Raw genomic sequence first — 19,747 nt, 5'->3', positions numbered from 1 at the left:
ATATGGAACATTAGTCAACCATGAGAAAGAGGAAGAAATCCTGCTGTTTGCAACAATATGGATGGACCTTGGCGGACATTATGCTGTGTGAAATAAGCCAGATAAAGACAGATACTACATGGTATCATTTATATGTGAAATCTTAAAAAAAAAAAAAAAAAAGGCAAAAAAACAAAGTCAAACACCTAGAAATGAGAGTAGAAAAGTGATTGCCAAGGGGCGCCTGGGTGGCTCAGTCAGTTGAGCGTCCAACTTCAGCTCAGGTCATGATCTCATGGTTTGTGGGTTCGAGCCCCGCATCAGGCTGTGTGCTGACCGCTTGCTCAGAGCCTGGAGCCTGCCTCAGATTCTGTCTCCTTCTCTCTCTGCCCCTCCCCCACTCAACGCTTTGTCTCACTGTTTCTCAAAAATAAATAAATGTAAAAAAAAAAAAAGTGGTTGCCGAGAGATAGGGGGTGGGGAAAACATGGAGAGTTTGGTTAAAAAAAAAAAAAGTAAAAACTTTAGATATAAAATGAATAAAGTCTGTGCATCCAGTGTATAACATGGTGACTGTAGTTAATAACACTATATAAATGCAATTTACTGAGGTGATGAATGTGTTAATTAAATGGGAGGAATCTGCATAGTATATACATATGTCAAAATATCATATATATTTTATGTCACAATTTTATTTGTCATTATACCTAACTTGTTTATTTAATATAATTTATTGTCAAATTGTTCTCATAATTTATACCTAACTTAAAAAGTATTTAAAAAATATTTATTTAGTACTTATATTCTAACTAATTAGTACTTTTTGAGTGAAAAAAAAATTGAAAGAAAATACAGTATTTTTACTTCATTTTTGCATAACCAGTTACTAATGGAGTATGTCTGCTTGTTGTATACTACATAACTTCTCAAAGCGTGAACACAGCATGCTTACACATTGATTTTTCATGTGGAAAAAATCAGTTGTTGAAAACCCAATTTAGCAAAGATAGGAAGATGTCATCAAAAGGAATATGGTACATTCGGTTGTTGAAACTGAGCTTATCATGAGCTAGTATTTAACAGTGTCCCACAGATGTCACTGTGTTTCCTTTGTAAAGTTAAAATAGCCTCCATTGTCCCAGAGTTCCTCACGAACAGTTTGGAAACTTCAGCCTTCCTTGTGCTTCAGGTCTTTTTATGCTAGATTTGTGCCAAGTTTTTTAAATTGAAGCACATTTTTTTTTTAAGTTGTTCTCCTTCTTCTCCTACATGTAGGGCTGATTCAATGTCTTTTTTACCTTTTTCTGTTTACTTTCAAGGCCTTAAGGAGACTTGAGACAAATCTTACAGGTGCCTTAGATCTTCTGTGTTTTTTTCTTTGACCCTAGGTTCAAATTCATAAGACCAAATAAAGAACAAATTGGGACAGTTTACTAGTGCTGCCCATCAGTAGCTCAGATTATACTGCTCAGCTATTGTAGTGGTGGTTTTACACTATCTAGAATTTTGTTGCTCTTACAGTTTGACATCACTTAAAGCATGTTCTAGCTCTATAGAACTGGCCTGCTTCATCTGGAAAATTGCCAGCAGATGAGCAGTCACACTTACAGTTTAAATTCTATAAATATTAGAGACATGTCTTTATATAAAAAGTATTTTCCTTTTTAGGTGCTGTATCCCTACTTTACCTACCCAAATCACACCAGATGTTAGAGACTGAAGTAGGTTTGGGGTTCCATGAAACAGTGTTTGGAGTATTGACATAAAATAACATAATCTGCTCTAGATCACAGTCACCCTCCCCCTTAAATTGTACAGTTCTATTTCCCAAGGAACAATGCAAAGTAACAAAAAGTGAATAAATTTATACCTAAAATCTCAAAGTAGAACTCTAGGAAAGCTAGCTTAAGGCCTTGAGATGACCATCCATCTCAACTCTGAGATCTTTCTAACACACTTGAGATTAAGGCATGGAATGAAGAGAAAGCAGAACGAAATGAGCCGGTATGTTTTACCAGAGTGGCTAGAATAAATATAAATAAGGTGATTGGACCTCTTCTCATCCAGAGAAAGATATAAACTTAACCATGTGTCAGATGTTAGCAACGTGAAAGTATAAGATCTTCTTGCAAGAACTTCTTACAACTTCTTATAAGTAAGAACTTCCCAGCATCTATGCCCCTTGCATCTGTCTATCTGATCCATCACAGGTCTTCCCCCTTGATGTGGCAAAATAATATAGGAGGAAGTAGACCTCTTCTCCTCTAGTCTGAAACAGTGTAGTGTAAATTACCAATCCCTGGTTCAGTTATCCATTCAATGTATTTACCAAAATACTTAAACTTTTAGCTTAAATAAATGTCATTTGCTGATCTTAAAAAATTCTACTCTACTCATACTTCCCCTTTAATGACGAGTATTCTCTCTCACAGTAACTATGTATCAGAAGAAATGAAGAGGCCCTTGGTTCACATACTGCCATAGATACCTTTTTCTGATGAGACCTGGCACGTTGTGTCTTGACTCATTTTTTTTTCATGTTCTGTTTTTTGTTAAGTGTTTTTTATATTCATTTGCATCAACTCATTATTTAAAGTCAAAGGATCTGTTAAGTACTAGGAGCTTATGTAATAGGCATAAGTTCCTGAGTTGAAAGTTAGTATATGAAAGAAGTAGTTTATTACTTTGTTGAGCCTAAGGGGAGAAAAATGTTTATCTGTTCTTGCAGATGGTTTGCAAAATCATAGAAAAGTCTGGTGCTTTCTAATTAGAATGTATGTCGATTATAACATATATGCAGAGTTTGGCTTGGCCCCCAACTTATAAGCTGTGTTCTACACTGTTGTAATTATGTTTTAATTGATTGTTAAAGCCTTAAATATGGGGGTGCCTGGGTGGCTCAGTTGGTTGAGTGTCTGACTCTTTATTTCGGCTTAGGTCATAATTCCAAGGTTGTGGGATAGAGCCCCACATCAGGCTCTGCACTGAGCATGGAGCTTGCTTAAGATTCTCTCCCTCCCTCTCTCCCACTTGTGCACTCTAAAATAAAAAAAAGGGGTGCGCCTGGCTGTCTCAGTCGGTTGAACATCTGACTCCCAATTTCGACTGAGGTCATAATCCCCCAGCCATGGGATCGAACCCTGCATTAGCCTCCACACTGAACCTGGAACCTGCTTGAGATTTCTCTCCCTTTGCCTCTGCCCCCTCTCCTGCTCACATGCGCGCGCGCTCTCTCTCTCAAATTAAAAATAATAAAAATAATCATTAAAGTCTTAAGTATGTTTTTCCACATAAGCATTATTTTTAATGATTATAGAGAATTCCCTCATATGGATATGGTATAATATACTTGTCCCTTCGTTTTTGGACATTCGGTTTGTTGCTAATTTGCTGCCTTTTGCAGGGAGAACCAGGGGGTGGGGGGAGCTGTTGTAATAAATGAATATCTTTTTGTATAAACTATTCTGAATTTCCCTTTTGCCCCCTACCTGCACAGGCCCCTGCTGTCACTAGTCCTATTACCCGGTGGTATTCTTCTGAAAATTAAATGACATAATACTTTTAAAGTGCTTAGCACAGTGTGTGGGGCGCACTGTAAGTGCAGGATAAATGCCATTCGTAGACCTTTCCCTAATTCAACATGGGGACAAGGAAATAAGACAGTTTGAAATGGGTTCTTTGAGGAGAGCGCTGAGGTCTTCCAGCAACAGCTCAGCAAGTGATACCAAGTGGAGAAGGAAAATCTGAAAGACTGAAGCTATTGCATAGCAAAGAGTCTCTGTGGTCATTCATCTGTATTGGTCCCAGATGTGTATTCTTTATAATAGGAATATCTTAGCTAGAGATTGTGGAAATATAAATTTGTTCCTTGGAGTTAAAATATATAAGTTTGTTAAAATAATATATAATAGAGAAACATTACAAAGCACTCTTTAAAATAGTGTACCTTTTGTGTGTGTTATCTTTGTTTATGTATTTGTATTTTATATTTTTTGTGATATTTTATTCAAGTGTGTGTCCAATCATGTCTTCTCTGTTATCTTTATTTTTTTTTAATTATCCTAGTCACGTGAACTGGAAATTTCAGTTTATTGGCGTGATTGGCGATCTCTGTGTGCTGTAAAATTTCTGAGGTTAGAAGATTTTTTAGACAACCAACGGCATGGCATGTGTCTCTATTTGGAACCACAGGGTACTTTATTTGCAGAGGTAATAAATATATTTTATTAAACGTACATCACTATAATTGGAATTATATATGTAGGCAGCATGACATAGAAGTAGACAGAGAATTAGGCTGAACATTAGACAACTTGAATCCTTGGCTCAACTCTACTACTGCACAAGTATATTACCTTAAGACAAATCATCATCCTCTCTAGGTCTGGTTTTTCACCTAGAAAATGAGAAGTTGGGCTTAAATTATATCTAAGATTCTCAAGTTTTCAATACTTAGGAGTTTAGTGAATTTCATGAAGCATAAATCCAAAGCTATATTCATGTCAACTTGAATTTTCTTCACTGCAGGTTACCTTTTTTAATCCAGTTATTGAAAGAAGACCCAAACTCCAAAGACAAAAGAAAATTTTTTCAAAACAACAAGGTAGTTACTAAGGAATCAAATACAGTTTATTTTGGTGTATTCTTAAATATAGAAAACCAACATTAAAAGTAATACCCAACTTTGTTTTTTGTTTTCCTTTTATTCATTTCTAACTTTTTATTAAGGAATATTTCAAACATATCCTAACAGACTAATACAATGTACCATCACTCATCTTCAACAGCATTCAACTCATGGCCAGTTTTGTTTCACTATAGCCCGTCCACATACTACTTTCTCAGATTATAAGAAGCAAACCTAGACCTCCTATTGATTCATCCACAAATACAGTTAGTATCTCTAAAAGATAATTCTTTTATTTTTAGAGAATTGTTTTTTAAACCTTAGCCACATATCATTCCTAGACTTAAAAAAAACAAAAAAACCAAAAAGCAGTTCCTTCCTATTTATTTTTAAAACTATTTTCACTACTTTTCACCAGCCTTTAATAACAAATAGTTAAGAACTATTTTTAAGTGACAAATTTTGTTTGTTCTTCATAAATTATAAACCAATGAATATGAATTTTTAAATTATGGCTTTTGGTAATATATAAAAAAATTACTTATTCTATTTTCTTTATTCACAATATCCATAGGCAAAACATTTCTCAGAGCTCCTCAAATGAATATTAATATTGCCACTTGGGGAAGACTAGTGAGAAGAGCTATTCCAACAGTAAATCATTCTGGCACCTTTAGCCCTCAAGCCTCCGTGCCTGCTACAGTGCCAGTGGCTGATGTACGCATCCCTGAACTAGCACCTCCAGCTGGGTATGTGTCTTAAGATTTTTAAGCATCGCTTTTATAAAATAGTTACTGTAACATTCATGCATACTGCTTACAGTGGGTCTAGTAAAAATCTGATTTTTTCTAAAGAGTATTTTGAAATTAGTGTTCTGCTTACTTTCAAAAAGTAAAAAAAGAAAAAAAAAGTTTGCTCTAATTTTAAAGCTACTTAAAATATATACTTTTGATTTCCGTTTTTGGTGAATTGCTTTATCTTCTATAAGTGATTCTACAGTAACCAAATTGGACTTTGATCTTGAACCTGAACCTCCTCCGGCCCCACCACGTGACTCTTCCCTTGGAGAAGTAGATGAATCTGCTGAATTAAGAGATTCGGATACACCGAGACAGGCAAGGCGTTTTAAACCTCGTATAATTCCTTTTTGCCAAATGAATTACCAATAAAAGCATCATAGTGAATGAGGTGTACATTTCAGTTAAAAGTTGCGTGTGTGAACTATGTTTTTATGTTTCTTGTGAGTGAAACATGAAACCTCTGGATGCTCATGGGCCAGTAGGGATTGAATAGATTGCTGAAGCTAAAAGCATAGGAACATGGTTGGTATAAGATGGTATATTGCCTCACTCTTCATCTTCTAACTTGGTTAACATAATTTCAGAATATTCATTGAAGGTGACGATTAATGTGTTCATTTTTCAAATTTTTTAGGCAAGTGTAATGTAGAATTAACAACTCTTAAGAATGAATATCCATTATCTGGATTTTACTTTTCTCACTAATATTTTTATTGACTTTTGACATTTTTAAACTTTACCAAATAAGTTGTTTTCTTAATGTTTCTATGATTTAATGAGTATTTAATATTTTATAGGATTCAGAAGCTGTTTTTGCTATTGAGAATGACAGAAATAGTATACTTCCAAAATCTCAATCTGAATATGAGCCTGATATTCCTCAACCAGGCCTAGGATACAGTGGTGTTCGAGAACTTGAGGATAGAAGGTAAAGAATATGTATACAGCTTTGCTACTTCATGTTTGGTCCCATACTTTTTCCTTATTTTTAATTGACATACTGTTTTCAGATCTCAACAGATGTTTCAGTTTAATCTCCAAGACTTCAGATGTTGTGCTGTCTTGGGTAGAGGACATTTTGGAAAGGTAATCTTTTTAAGTTTTCTTGGAATGACTTTAAAAGTAATAACTCAAATAGAAAGTACCTATTTTAATCTCATTTCAGGTGCTTTTGGCTGAATATAAACACACAAACGAGATGTTTGCTATAAAAGCCTTAAAGAAAGGAGATATTGTGGCTCGAGATGAAGTAGACAGGTTAGTTTTTTTTTCACGAAATTGTTTATTTTTCTAAAGTTTTAACATAAGATCATGAAAATTGATGTATATTTTATAACAGCAAAACTTTCCATTTCTATAATACATGAAGAATCTAACTTAATGTATTTGTACTTGATGTAAGGTAGGCATTAATTACATTTTTCTCTCTAGTCAACGTCTCCTTATGACAGTTTACAGGTTAGTGTGTACCAAAGAAAGATGATGAAATGTTTAAACCACTTCTGTTAAGTTTTTCATACTTGGAGATGGTAAAGTGTTTAGATGCAATAGGAATTGTTACTCATCTGTGGTCGGGTGAAACTATTTCCCATTTCATATTACCGAAGTAATACAATGTCGTTTACAAGTAACCTGAACTTCATTGAATGGTTAATGTATTCTGCTTTATAAAATGCACATATATCTACTTTTTCTTTCATTTTTCTTAAAACGGTATTTTTTGACCAGAGCATCTTACCTTTCTGGGTTTAATAAATGTAAGTTGATATTGATACATCTTTATGTACAATTTTTAAAATGCAAGGACTTTGGAGACAATATTGTAATTAGGTTAGAGAATATGCTTTAGAAAGACTTATGTTAACAAAGTGACTAAATACAAAATTGTATAACAAGTGGCATATTTACATGCTGTTTTTAAAAATTTTTTTATCTTTTTATTTTTTGAGAGAGCATGAGCAGGGGAGGGGCAGAGAGAGAGGGAGACACAGAATTCCAAGCAGGCTCCAGGCTCTGAGCTGTAAGCACAGAGCCCGATGTGGGGCTCAAACCCAAGAACATGAGATCATGACCTGAGCCGAAGTCAGATGCTCAACGAACTGAGCCACCCAGACACCCCACAAATGGCATATTTATTACAGAAATAGACTTCCATTTGATATTTACAAGCAGGATTTTTTTTTAAGCCACTTGGGAGCATCAGTTGATATTAATAGAAGACAGCCCTGGACATGAAAAGAGCCTGGTACTAAGAATGAGAAGACTGACTTATCTACTTCTGGTTGTTCCTTCTTAATTAAGGACTTGACCCCAGAGCAATTCACTGAACATCTTTAAACTTCAATTAACCTGCATATTTTTAAAACATATTTTTTTGGTAATGCTTGCCTTAATTATATTACATGCCAGTGTGTGTGTGTGTATGTGTGTGTGTGTGTGTGTGTGTGTGCACATACACACACATACTAAATTGCTATTTTTAGTATTTTTTCCATCATATGGGAAGTTCTTAGAATTAGGATAGATCATGAAAATGAAGTTTTCCCTATGTAAAAAAGAAATTTTTCCCTTTGGATTTGCCTATTTATTTTTTACCTGTTTTTCATATCCCTCAATTACATCAAAATAAACTCTTGATATGTAAAACTATTCAGAGACAATTTTGCTGAATATTTATGCAATATACTGTGTACCATGTGGTATGTTTAGAACTATATTTTTATTTTACAGAAATAATTGGTTAAAGCAAACCTTTAATCACACTGTCAGTCTGTTGATAACTATAATAATAGATGAGCCAAATATTTTTCTTTTCTGGAAGAATGTTTCCTTTATTCCAGATCTATGAATGGTAAATTCATTGTTTTCCAAAAATAATAATATACTGGTACTACCTCTGTTAGTCCTGATGATTTGTATAGCTTTCTGCTACATTGTTACTACTTTGAGCCAAGTCTTTACAGAAGAACACTTTCTAATTAAATCTAACAGAATAACATTAATATTACTATTAATGAAGAATGTCCAGATTTGAGGATGGAGCTTTAGCCAGAATCTAGGCTGTTACCCCTACTGAAAATTAATCCAGCCTTGTTGAAAAGTTGAGGAGTGATCCTTACCCAACTTCAGTTATAAATCCATATATTCTGCAACATGGAAGTAAAATAACCTCCAGTAGGTATACAAACAGAGAAATGGACAATTTCGATAGAAATTTGAGGAAGGCATCAAAAAGTAGCAATTAGGACACCTAGCTGGCTCAGTCAGTTGAGCATTTGACTCTTGGTTTCGGCTCACATCAGATCTCACCGAGCCCTGCTTTGGCCTCCACGCTGGAGTGATACCTGCTTAAGATTTTCTCTCTCCCTCTCACTCTGTCCCTCTCCCCTGCTCCCACGCTCTTTCTCTCTCTCTCTCTCTCTCCAAAAAAAAAAAAAAAAAAAAAAAAAAAAAAAAAAAGAAGGCAAGAAGAAATACCTTAGAAAATTAAAAAATCAACATATTTTGAAAAGTAATACATATTTATAACTTGTAATTCTGAATAGTAAACAACTCAAATTAAACTAATAAACAGAATCCTTTATATTCACTTCCTAATTCATCCTTTTAATAGATCCATAGAATTCAATCTTATTACATCTTACTGACTTTTTTTTTAAATCGATGTTTCCAAAATATTTGATGCTACTTAATGACAGTTTTTCTTTTGATGTTTTCTTTCTCTAGTCTGGATTTCATTATTTTACTTCAAAAACTGCCTTCTTTTTTTAAAAACAGATCATAGAAAATTCCAAATCAACCTCTTTTTAAAATGAAAATTATAGGCTAACTCCAAAGTAATGTAATTCATGTACAAAGATTACATTCTCCACCTACCATTCACAGAACATTCTCTGTGAGTCTCATTTATGCCCAGTCCTGAGTAAGAATGATAAATTTGTGTCCCTGTAGTGCCTCCTCACTCAGCTTCCTTTTCTTACCAGTTCATATTTCAAGACAACAGAATAGAGCTGGAAATACCATTTTGCAGTCATAGAACAAAAGCACAGCTAAACATATATATGTACCTTTATATTTAAAAATTTATATATAAATATGATTCAATCCTAAGATCTTAGCTTTATTAACAATGTTGTTTTCCAGTGACCAAAATAACTATTTATACAAGTTTTTAAGTTTCTAGAACATTTCATAAGGTAGTGTACTTTGTGTACATAAGGAAGTACACAAAAAATGTTAGGATGAAACTAATCACTTAGGGAAATAAGACATAAGTGGATTAGTTATGTAAATAAAAGAGGCTAGATATGCTTGGTTTAAAATAAACAGTACAGACAGGAACAGCTCAAAGGGGAGCATCATGGGGTGCTGATGGATTTAGGTCAGACCTTATAAAAGAGTTGGATTTGTGTTCTTCCTTGGCTGATGGAAGATACTGGGGAATATGGAGAAAAGTTAAATGACAATTTAGAGGGAAATGTTCTGGATAGAAGGAATAAAGTTTGAAGTTTTGAGTAAGGTTGAGTTGTTTCATGAACTTTTAAAGGAAGTATACAATTTAGATAAGGCTAGGAAAAGTTAACTCTTAACAGCGTAACTTTTTGGTGTGCTGTAAAATGCTTTAAATTATTGTGACAATTGTGGTCTATAAAAAGCCTGCCTCCTTTAACTAAGAGTCTGAGACATGTATCCAGTCTTCATCAGTATTGCTGGTCCTCATCAAAGCATTCCTGTGAATGGCATTAAAGCCATTTAGGAGGCATTCTGATCAACAATTCTCAATCTTTTATATCATTTACATGTTCAGCACAGGTCTAACCTAATACCTAATACACATAAGAATTAGTGATTCACCCATAAATATAAACCATATAGACAATGAAGAGACAGTGTTTGCCATCTACTTGAGCCCAAACATCTTGTCATTTTGTTTTTATTTTGTCTGAATATTTTATCTACAGTGCCCAAAATTTAGGTTGATTTTGTGAATCTGTTATTTTGGAAGCCATCTTATCAGTCTTAGATCCCAGTTGGACATTACTTTCCGTTAAATTTTGGTGGTGATGAAAATCAAAGCTATTAACTTTTTAAAAGCCCTTTATGAATTTATTTCTAATAATGACTTAATTTGTAATAACATTTAGAAACCTTGCCAAATATATGTAGACATAAGCCTAAAGCTTTAAAACAATTGTAGTGGTGTTTCCTGTTTCTGAGTATGTATAAAACTATAAACAGATTGTGTGAAATCAGAAGGTAAGAGTTAGAATGTGACCTTATTAAATGGAGTTTAAACACTATTTCATAATAGCTGGATTTACTGCCAGTATTTAAAACTGAACAGATGTTTCAGTTCATAATCCAGAAGACAACTATATTAACATAGCATTAAAAATTCCATGCTCCTTCGGGGCACCCAGGTGGCTCAGTCAGTTGAGTGTCCCACTTCAGCTCAGGTCACGATCTCATAGCTTGTGAGTTCGAGCCCCATGTTGGGCTCTGTGCTGACAGCTCAGAGCCTGGAGCCTGCTTCAGATTCTCTGTCTCCCTCTCTCTCTACCCCTCCCCTGCTCATACTGTCTCTCTCTCTGTCTCAAAAATAAACAAACACAGGGGCGCCTGGGTAGTCGGGATACACAAATAAATACTTATCTTTAAAATTACCTTTTTAAAATAACTCCTTCTTGGGGCGCCTGGGTGGCTCAGTCGCTTAAGCGTCCGACTTCGGCTCAGGGTGTGATCTCGCGGTCCGTGAGTTCGAGCCCCACGTCAGGCTCTGTGCTGACAGCTCAGAGCCTGGAGCCTGTTTCAGATTCTGTGTCTCCCTCTCTCTGACCCTCCCCCGTTCATGCTTTGTCTCTCTGTCTCAAAAATAAACGTTAAAAAAAAAAAATTTTAAATAACTCCTTCTTAAAAGACCCAAAAGAAAGAAGAATGGATCTACCTCCCTCTTAACATTAGCTAAAGTTTGGTGTTTTGAAATTAGCAATAATAACAAAAATCTAAGAAATGTTTTAATTTAAAAATAAAAGCATTATTAATACTTTTTTAAAACACTAAGGTCAGAAAAGTGTCTATTTTAATTAGAAACATAAATATAGGGTCTCCTGGCTGGCTCAGCCAGCTAAGCATCCGACTTCGGCTCAGATCATGATCTCGCAGTTCCTGAGTTTGAGTCCCACGTTGGGCTCTCTGCTGTCAGCACGGAGCCTGCTTCGGATCCTCTACCATTCTCTTTCTCTCTCTGCACCTCCCCTCTACATTCTGTCTCTCTCTCAAAAATAAACAAACATTAAAAAAAAAAAAACACATAATCTAATTGTTAATAAAATGTATATTAATAAGTTAATTCTAACTTGTATTTGAATAATATTTGACCTGGTTTTCTTCTACTTTGAGTTCTAAAGTCAGGTGGATTTACTAAATATTTTCAAAGAAAGGGAGAAAGGTATTTTTTGCTATGTAGGCAAAATTAATGTTCCAGAGTCTGTAAGTTTGATCATTGTTCTTTGTAGAAGCTTGTAAGAGTCACAAGCTGCTACAAAGGCAAAACCTGTGATTGCTATAGATTTTACAAATTAGATCATTCTCAAGGAGCTTCCTTCAAGCATGTTAATTAATAGAATTCTCAATGTACGTCTTTATTTTCTAGTCAGCCTTGTAAATTAAAATTTTATGCATCATATCTTTACCTTTTAACTTCATATATTATTTGAAAAAATATTTGAATACTATAGCTTATGAATTATAAATACTGTCCTTGAAATTACCTTCACCACAAATTTTATATTTTTTAAATTATTCTTTAGGTCAGTCTATTCTCTCACCAATTCCCAATAAAATCACCCCCAAGTAAGCCTTTTTTTAATTAACTATAACCAATAGCCCTGTATGTGCTACTCTGATGCTATCGTTGTCAACTCTAATTTTTATGTCATTCTAATCATATATTTTAGTTTCCATTAATATATTTCTTTTTTCCTTTTTTTATTTTGAGAGAAAGAGCATGAGCAGGGGAGGGCAGAGGGAGAGAGAATCCCAAGAAGGCTCTGCACTGTCTGCAGAAGCCTATTTGGGGCTTGAACTCACAAACCATGAGATCATCACCTGAGCCGAAAATCAAGAGTCTGACGCTTAACCAACTGAGCCCCCAAGGCACCCTGAGTTTTCATTAATATATTTCAGTTGAAGTTTTATATATCAAGTAGACCAAATTTTTCAAAGCATTTATAGCAAAACTAAGGCATATTTTATGGTTTTAAAGTTCTAATAGGTAAGAACTTTGCTTATTTTAGAGTTCAGTAATTTTTTTAAAGAATGTTACCTCCAACCAGAACTTTTTTTGAAAAACCTATTGATTTTTAAATGTTTTCTCTTACAGCCTGATGTGTGAAAAAAGAATTTTTGAAACTGTGAATAGTGTAAGACATCCCTTTTTGGTGAACCTTTTTGCATGTTTCCAAACCAAAGAGCATGTTTGCTTTGTAATGGAATATGCTGCCGGTGGGGACCTAATGATGCACATTCATACTGATGTCTTTTCTGAACCAAGAGCTGTGTGAGTATGCTTTGGACATTTCTCTGAGTTTTTTCATGACAGATTTTTTGCTATGAAGGAGAAAAGGTCTCTCAGTTTCTTTTTTCTTTCCAAATGGAAAATAGATTTCTGCAAAGAATATTAGAACTCTACTTATTTACCTCTTTGCTACATATAAATGTATCTATTTTACTTTGTTCATGTTGAAAATTTTATGGATTACCCTAAATCACACTTGATAATTTAGACGAACAGTTTAGGTTCATTTTAGTAAAATACCTTCTTTTTCTATATTTTCTTCCTGGGAAATGCCATCTAGAACCATGGCTTGCTTTATTTATTTATTTATTCATTTTACTTTTTTTTAGAACTATGGCTTTAAATACTTAACTATACTCAAAGTACATTGTTAAGTGAAAAAACATAAAAGAGTCTTTATCAAGTATTTGTATGAAATATTTGTTTTTGCATTTTAAAGGGTAATAATTAATGTGTATTAAGTCTTTGCTTGCACGTGCTTAAGATATCTCTGAAAGAATATAAAAGAAATTCATATGCATATAGCTTCCAATGAAAGGTATAGAAATATGCAGACTTTTCACTGTATTTTTGTAGTTTTTTAATTTGCTATTATATGAAGGTTGTGCTTCTTCAAATGCATAAAAATAAGTAATTGGAAATGTTTGAGATTAAATATAGATGTGTATATATTTTCCCCTTACTGTTATCCCAGTTTTATCACTCTTAAATGGTGAAGCTAGGATTTGATCTTAGGAAAGTGCTCTGAATAGCCACACTCTGTATGCTGATGTTTACCAACTTTGTATCTCCAGCCCTGACCTCTTCCCTAAACTTCCAACTCTAATAACATTCAGCACCAACTTGACTTTTCCCTTCATATGGCTAACAAGTATTTCTCTTTGCAGACTGAATTTCTGATTTTTCCTATTTCCCCCAACCTTACCCACTTGTCCCAAACCTGCTACTCTTCTAATCTTCTCCTTAATAAAAGGCAGTACCAGTTGTTCAAGCCAAAAGATAGGAAGTAATTTTTTTTAAGAGGTTTTATTTTATTGAATTCCAGTTAGTTAACATACAGTGTTATATTAGTTTCAGGTGCACAATATAGTGATTTCACCAATTTCATGCGTGGTACTCATCATAAGTGCACTCTTTAATCCCCATCACCTATTTAGTCCATCCTCCCATTCACCTCCCCCTCTGGTAACCATCAGTTCCCTACAGTTAAGAAATCTATTTCTTGGGGTGCCTGGGTGGCTCAGTTAAGCGTCCAACTTCGGCTCAGGTTATGATCTCCTGGCTTGTGGGTTCAAGCCCTGCATCAAGCTTCTTGCTGACAGCTCAGAGCCTGGAGCCTGCTTCAGATTCTGTGTCTCCCTTTCTCTCTGCCCCTCCCCTGCTTGCGCATGCTCGTTCTGTCTCTCAAAAATAAGTAATAAACATTAAAAAAAAAAAAAAAAAAAAAAGGAAGAAATAGATTATTTCTGATGGTTAGTGAAACTTTCAAAATGGAGACAGAAGCCAGAAAGTAAAAGGCATTTCCTGAATATTTAAAAATTAAAACCAGAGCATCTGGACTATGCCTAGCCTGTCCCGCCTGCACATGGGAATTTGTTTTTGTTTTGATATGTACCCCCACCCCCCTTTTAAAAGAAATTTAAAATACAGTTCTCCTTTAAGGAACTTTTGTTTTTGCTGAGAATACAAATCATGTACAGATGAAACAGTTAAGCCCAATGAAATACAAGAATAAAATTCCAGAGCACCTGGGTGTCTCAGTCGGTTGAGTGTTTGACTCTTGGTTTCAGCTCAGTTCATGATCTCGTGGTTTCTGAGATTGAGCCTTGTGTCTGGCTGCACACTGATAGTGCATGCTCGCTCGCTCTCTCTCCCCCCCCCCCAAAGTAAATAAACTTAAAAAAAAAAAAAATAGAGGCACCTGCGTGGTTTGGTTGGGCATTCAACTTCAGCTAAGGTCATGATCTCGCAGTATGTGAGTTCAAGCCCCACGTAGGGCTCTGTGCTAACAGCTTAGAGCCTGGAGTCTGCTTCAGATTCTCTGTCTCCCTCTCTCTCTGCTCCTCCCCACTCATTTTGTGTGTGTGTGTCTCTCTCTCAAACATTAAAATATAAAGAATAGGGGCGCCTGGGTGGCTCAGTCGGTTAAGCGTCTGACTTCAGCTCAGGTCACAATCTCGCGGTCCGTGAGTTCAAGCCCCGCGTCGGGCTCTGGGCTGATGGCTCAGAGCCTGGAGCCTGCTTCCGATTCTGTGTCTCCCTCTCTCTCTGCCCCTCCCCCGTTCATGCTCTGTCTCTCTCTGTCTCAAAAATAAATAAAACGTTAAAAAAAAAATTTTTAAAATATGTATATAAAGAATAAAATGCTACATTGCTGTATTTCAAATTTGAAGTACCTCACTCTGATTAGATCCCATTGGATTAGATCAGATCTCACCTCAAATGTTATTTTTTTGAAATCCTTTCCTGAGTACCCTATCTAAAATACCACTACATCACTAATGTCCAAATCAGATCAGTCTTAACGCTGTTTTCTGTTATCTCCATAGCACTTTATTTCTACCTGAAATCATCTATTTATTTTTCATCTTTTTATTGTCTATCTCCCCTCATTAAAAGGGAGGAGGATGTCTGTTCTGTATATTAATGGAACACCTGGAAGTGTGGTTGCACATATTAGGTGATCAGTGAATTTTTATTGACTGAGACTGTGGTATCAAAAATAGTTTGTTTCCTAGCTTTGTACCTTTACACAGAGTAGTTACTCTCTCTGAAAGCTTCATTATGTTTCTGTAAGAGATTTAAAGCTTTGATTTGAAGATTAAATAAGCTAATAAGTGAAAATATGTAACATATACCTGACACATAGCATAGTAAGCATTTAGTGAAATATATATTTTAAACAATATACCCATTATTTGTTGGGTGTCATTAGGGTGATTTGTTTACAAAAAATGAAATAAAAGAGAAATCAAGGTATTTTTATAATTGTTATAATATTGTTTTGTTACCAAAATAAGTTAACCAAAATCTTATGTATAAAAATAAGCAATTTTAGAATCATATCTGTTTGAATGGGACTTGAGCTAAATTCTTTAAACTTTCAACAAATAATTATGTAAGATCTAATGTATAATTAAATATTTCTAAATACTTGCACTTTAAAATTTTTCCAAATTATCATCCCATTTTTTGTTAAATAAGGGAACACATGACATAGCTAAATTATCTACGTGTGCATTCTAAGAGTTCGAAGAACATTCACCAAACCAATAAGAGTAGTTAGTTATCTCTATAGATGGTAGTGACACTGGGGTGAGATGGATAGATGGATGAATGAAGTATTGTGCTTTGGGGCCAGAGGTATTATGTGTACTTGATAGAGAAAATACCTATGTATTACTTGCATAATTAAAAACTGATTCTCCTAAGTGTTTCCTTATAGACTATTCTGCACTGAAAACACATCTGCATTTTTAAATTCATGTATTTATTACCTCCCTTCTCATTTAGTAAGCCTGCCATGTTTCAGGCATTATTCTAAACATTTAGGATAAATACTGCAAAAGACCCTCATGGTCCTATTCCTCAAGAGTTAATATTCTAGCTGGACTCAAGTTTGCCTAAGATCCAAACCCATTTACCCAATTTCTTCACCAGCTCCAAGACCATTCAAAGTCAACCTAAGTCAACCTCATTTTCCCCACAAAACTTTGGCTATTTCTCTGTCTCTTTACCTATTACTCTTTACACTAAGGAAATCTTAAGAGTCATCTTAAGTTTTTCTCTCTCCCTCATCCTCTGCTGCTAGGGAGACACCAGTCTTGTGCTACTTTTAAAGTTTCTTTTGAACCCATCTCTTTATTCTCTTTGTTGCCACTACCTTGGAGGTTCTCATGGTCTCCCATCTGTGCTACCACAATAGCCTCATCTGTTTGTTTTTCCTCTGGGTATCTACCTACTTCTACTCCAGCCTTCATACTACCCTCAGAAAAATCTAACATAAATGTGATCGTTCTGCTCTGACCTAAATGGTGTGATTCTCTACCGCTGAAAATAGAAATTTCAGTATCCATAATATGGCACTTAGGGTCCTTCACAACTTGACTCCAGGCTGTCCTTACAGCCTTGTCTCCCACTTCTTCCCCATTCTTTACTTGAGCCACAAAAAACTTGTTATCGGTTACCACAGGTGCCTTTTACACCTCTGTTGCTTTCCATCCTAGGGAATGCCCTGTATTTCCCCCCTGAGAGTTCTGCCTTTTACACTGTCCTTCTGCCCTTGTGGTAAATTGTATTTTTCCAGATCAAATGTCTACTCTGAGGACTTTAGTGACAGGCAAAGTTAATGGCTCCCATTGTAGACATTGTATTTTTCTTAGTTTTTAATTTTATCCCTGATTGTTAGGACATGTCTTACTGTGTCTGGCATATACTAGGGACTAAATAAATACTTGTGAAGTTAGTTTACTACAGAATTCTGCTTTGGAGCATAAAATTATAAACTGGGATTCAACAGCAGTGGAATTTATTGAACATCTTTTTATTTCTTCAAACAGATTTTATGCTGCATGTGTAGTTCTTGGGTTGCAGTATTTACATGAACACAAAATTGTTTATAGGTGAGTAAAGTTTTGATGCTTTCTAATGGCTTATTTTGGTGTGAATTTGAATTAAAAATAATTAAGGATATTTTGTGTTTAACCAGCTTTTTAATTTTCTCTTTCAAATGATAAGTGACCTCTAAAAATTTTAAACTCCAATTTTGAAAGAAATAGTTACACAATAATTATGTGATGAACCTCTTTGTTCCTATTCTTCTTCCCATTACCTAATTAAAATAGTCAGATTATAAATTGAGCTCTGATAACAAAATTCACTAACAATATTCATTCTGGTGAATATTTTACATCCAACTGAGCCACTGCAGAAAACTTTGATAGACCAATACTACTCAGAATTTGTCCATGATAAAATAAGTAGCGTGTACCAGAGTATAAAACATCACCCTGCTTCCTTAAGTCTTGCTGTCAACTAAACACTGTACTTGGTGACACAGTTGCCTTATGTACTAATATAAGCTCCTTATCAAGTTGCAGACTAGCAACAAATAATAGCCCAGCAGCCAAGCAATGGACCACACTTTGAATAGCATTGCTCTAGACTAGACAAATTCAGGAAGGCTAGTAAGGAGACCATAAACATCAGTGTATTCAAACTTCTAACAATATATCCAAGGTGAGTGTTTCCTCATGGCCCTGTTTTACTCTCAAAGGATAAAATATTTTTAACTTAATTTTTAATCAATTTTTAATTTAATCAGTTTTGGTCAGTGATAGCTTTCTCTTTATTTCGCATTATTCTCTTAGAATAAGGCTGGTTAAAACTGCCCTCTTGATACCTTGACAGTCTTTTCTTACAGATGGTGTGTAGAAGAACTTCAAACTTAGTCCAAGTCAGACTATCACAAATAACAAATTAATAAAACCAAAGTTAAAAATACTTGAACTCCTTCCACGCTTTAAAATACATATTTAAATAGATAAAACATTCCTTTTAATAAACATTCTTTTCTGTATAGTGGAGAAAATTATTCAGACATTATATTATGTAGAGTAATAAAAAGGAAGAAAAGTGAACATTTGTAATATATTTAAATCTCAGATCATAACATGAAAAACTCATTTTTAGTAAAAAAAAAAAAAAAAAAAAGTACAGCTCCTGTTGAAATTATTTTTATCCTACATTATCTACTGATTTTATTGATTTTTTTTCATTTTGCATTTTTTTTTTTATCCTGAACAGAGATTTGAAATTGGATAACTTATTGCTAGATACAGAGGGCTTTGTGAAAATTGCTGATTTTGGTCTTTGCAAAGAAGGTAATTGGATATTTTAAAGTTCCTTTTCTAATGGATTACTATTCCTTTGTACTTTGGTATTTTTCAACTTTGTCTATGGAAAGCAAAATGTATTTTTAACTTTATTCTTTGTTAAGACATTATGCACTGTTCATGTAATCTGATTATCACATTATTAAGAATTCTGTGGTTATGAATAAGGTAGGTTTTCAGAAATCATAATGTAAAACCTAAGATCCTCTTTGTATGGGGGCGCCTGAGTGGCTCAGTCAGTTAAGTGTCCGACTCTTAATTTCGGCTCACGTCATGATCTCCCATGCTCCACGCTATGCATGGTGCCTGCTTGAGATTCTCTCTCCCTCTCCCTCTTGACTCTCCCCCACACACGTGCGCATGCTTGCTCTCTCTCTCTCTCTCTCTCTCTCTCTCTCTCTCCCCCTCTTTCTCTTTCTAAAAAAATAAATTCTGTCACTACTCTGAGAAAGCATTGGTTAGGCCACCAATTTTTTTTTTACTTTGCTGGGACTGTACAAAGTAAATTACATAGGCCTGATGACTTCTGTCCAGCTTCTTAAAACTGCTAACATTTTTAAATAGGAAGAAAATATGCATATATCTCAGAATCTTGTCTGTATATTCAAAAGTAAATAAGTAAACTGGGGAAATATGAATCAGAGCTGGCTTAAGTATAAAGACTGTAGGTTTAGGCTCCATACAGTCCTAGGTTTGAACCCTGGCTTTGCCACTTACGTGCTGTGTCTTTGGATGAGTTACTTTGAATCTCATTGAGTCTGTTTCCTCAAATATAAAATCAATATAGTGCTTCTTGTTTAAGAGTATTTCAAGAATTGGATATATGTGACACAGTGTCTAACATATAGTAAATAGTTATTGTTATCTT

General features: G+C 34.7%; 1 protein-coding gene across 3 annotated transcripts in view; it reads left to right on the top strand.

The window, feature by feature from the left end:
• PKN2 (protein kinase N2) overlaps positions 1 to 19,747 on the top strand; it is a 128,029-nt gene that overhangs the window by 97,454 nt on the left and 10,828 nt on the right. For 2 of the 3 annotated variants that reach the window (XM_078451710.2, XM_078451712.2), the window contains 10 exons: positions 4,048 to 4,191; positions 4,510 to 4,585; positions 5,184 to 5,358; positions 5,598 to 5,724; positions 6,207 to 6,337; positions 6,420 to 6,495; positions 6,575 to 6,666; positions 12,791 to 12,967; positions 17,545 to 17,607; positions 18,791 to 18,867. In XM_078451710.2, the coding sequence (XP_078307836.1) occupies positions 4,048 to 4,191; positions 4,510 to 4,585; positions 5,184 to 5,358; positions 5,598 to 5,724; positions 6,207 to 6,337; positions 6,420 to 6,495; positions 6,575 to 6,666; positions 12,791 to 12,967; positions 17,545 to 17,607; positions 18,791 to 18,867 (1,138 nt within the window). The remainder of the gene's footprint in view (positions 1 to 4,047; positions 4,192 to 4,509; positions 4,586 to 5,183; positions 5,359 to 5,597; positions 5,725 to 6,206; positions 6,338 to 6,419; positions 6,496 to 6,574; positions 6,667 to 12,790; positions 12,968 to 17,544; positions 17,608 to 18,790; positions 18,868 to 19,747) is intronic. The other variant, XM_078451711.2, reaches the window with a different exon arrangement.

This window comes from Panthera onca, chromosome C1, assembly GCF_046562875.1.
Source record: "Panthera onca isolate mPanOnc1 chromosome C1, mPanOnc1 haplotype 2, whole genome shotgun sequence".
NCBI lineage: Eukaryota > Metazoa > Chordata > Mammalia > Carnivora > Felidae > Panthera > Panthera onca.
Note: the sequence above shows the minus strand (reverse complement) of the source record. Positions and strands in the feature narration are given on the sequence as shown.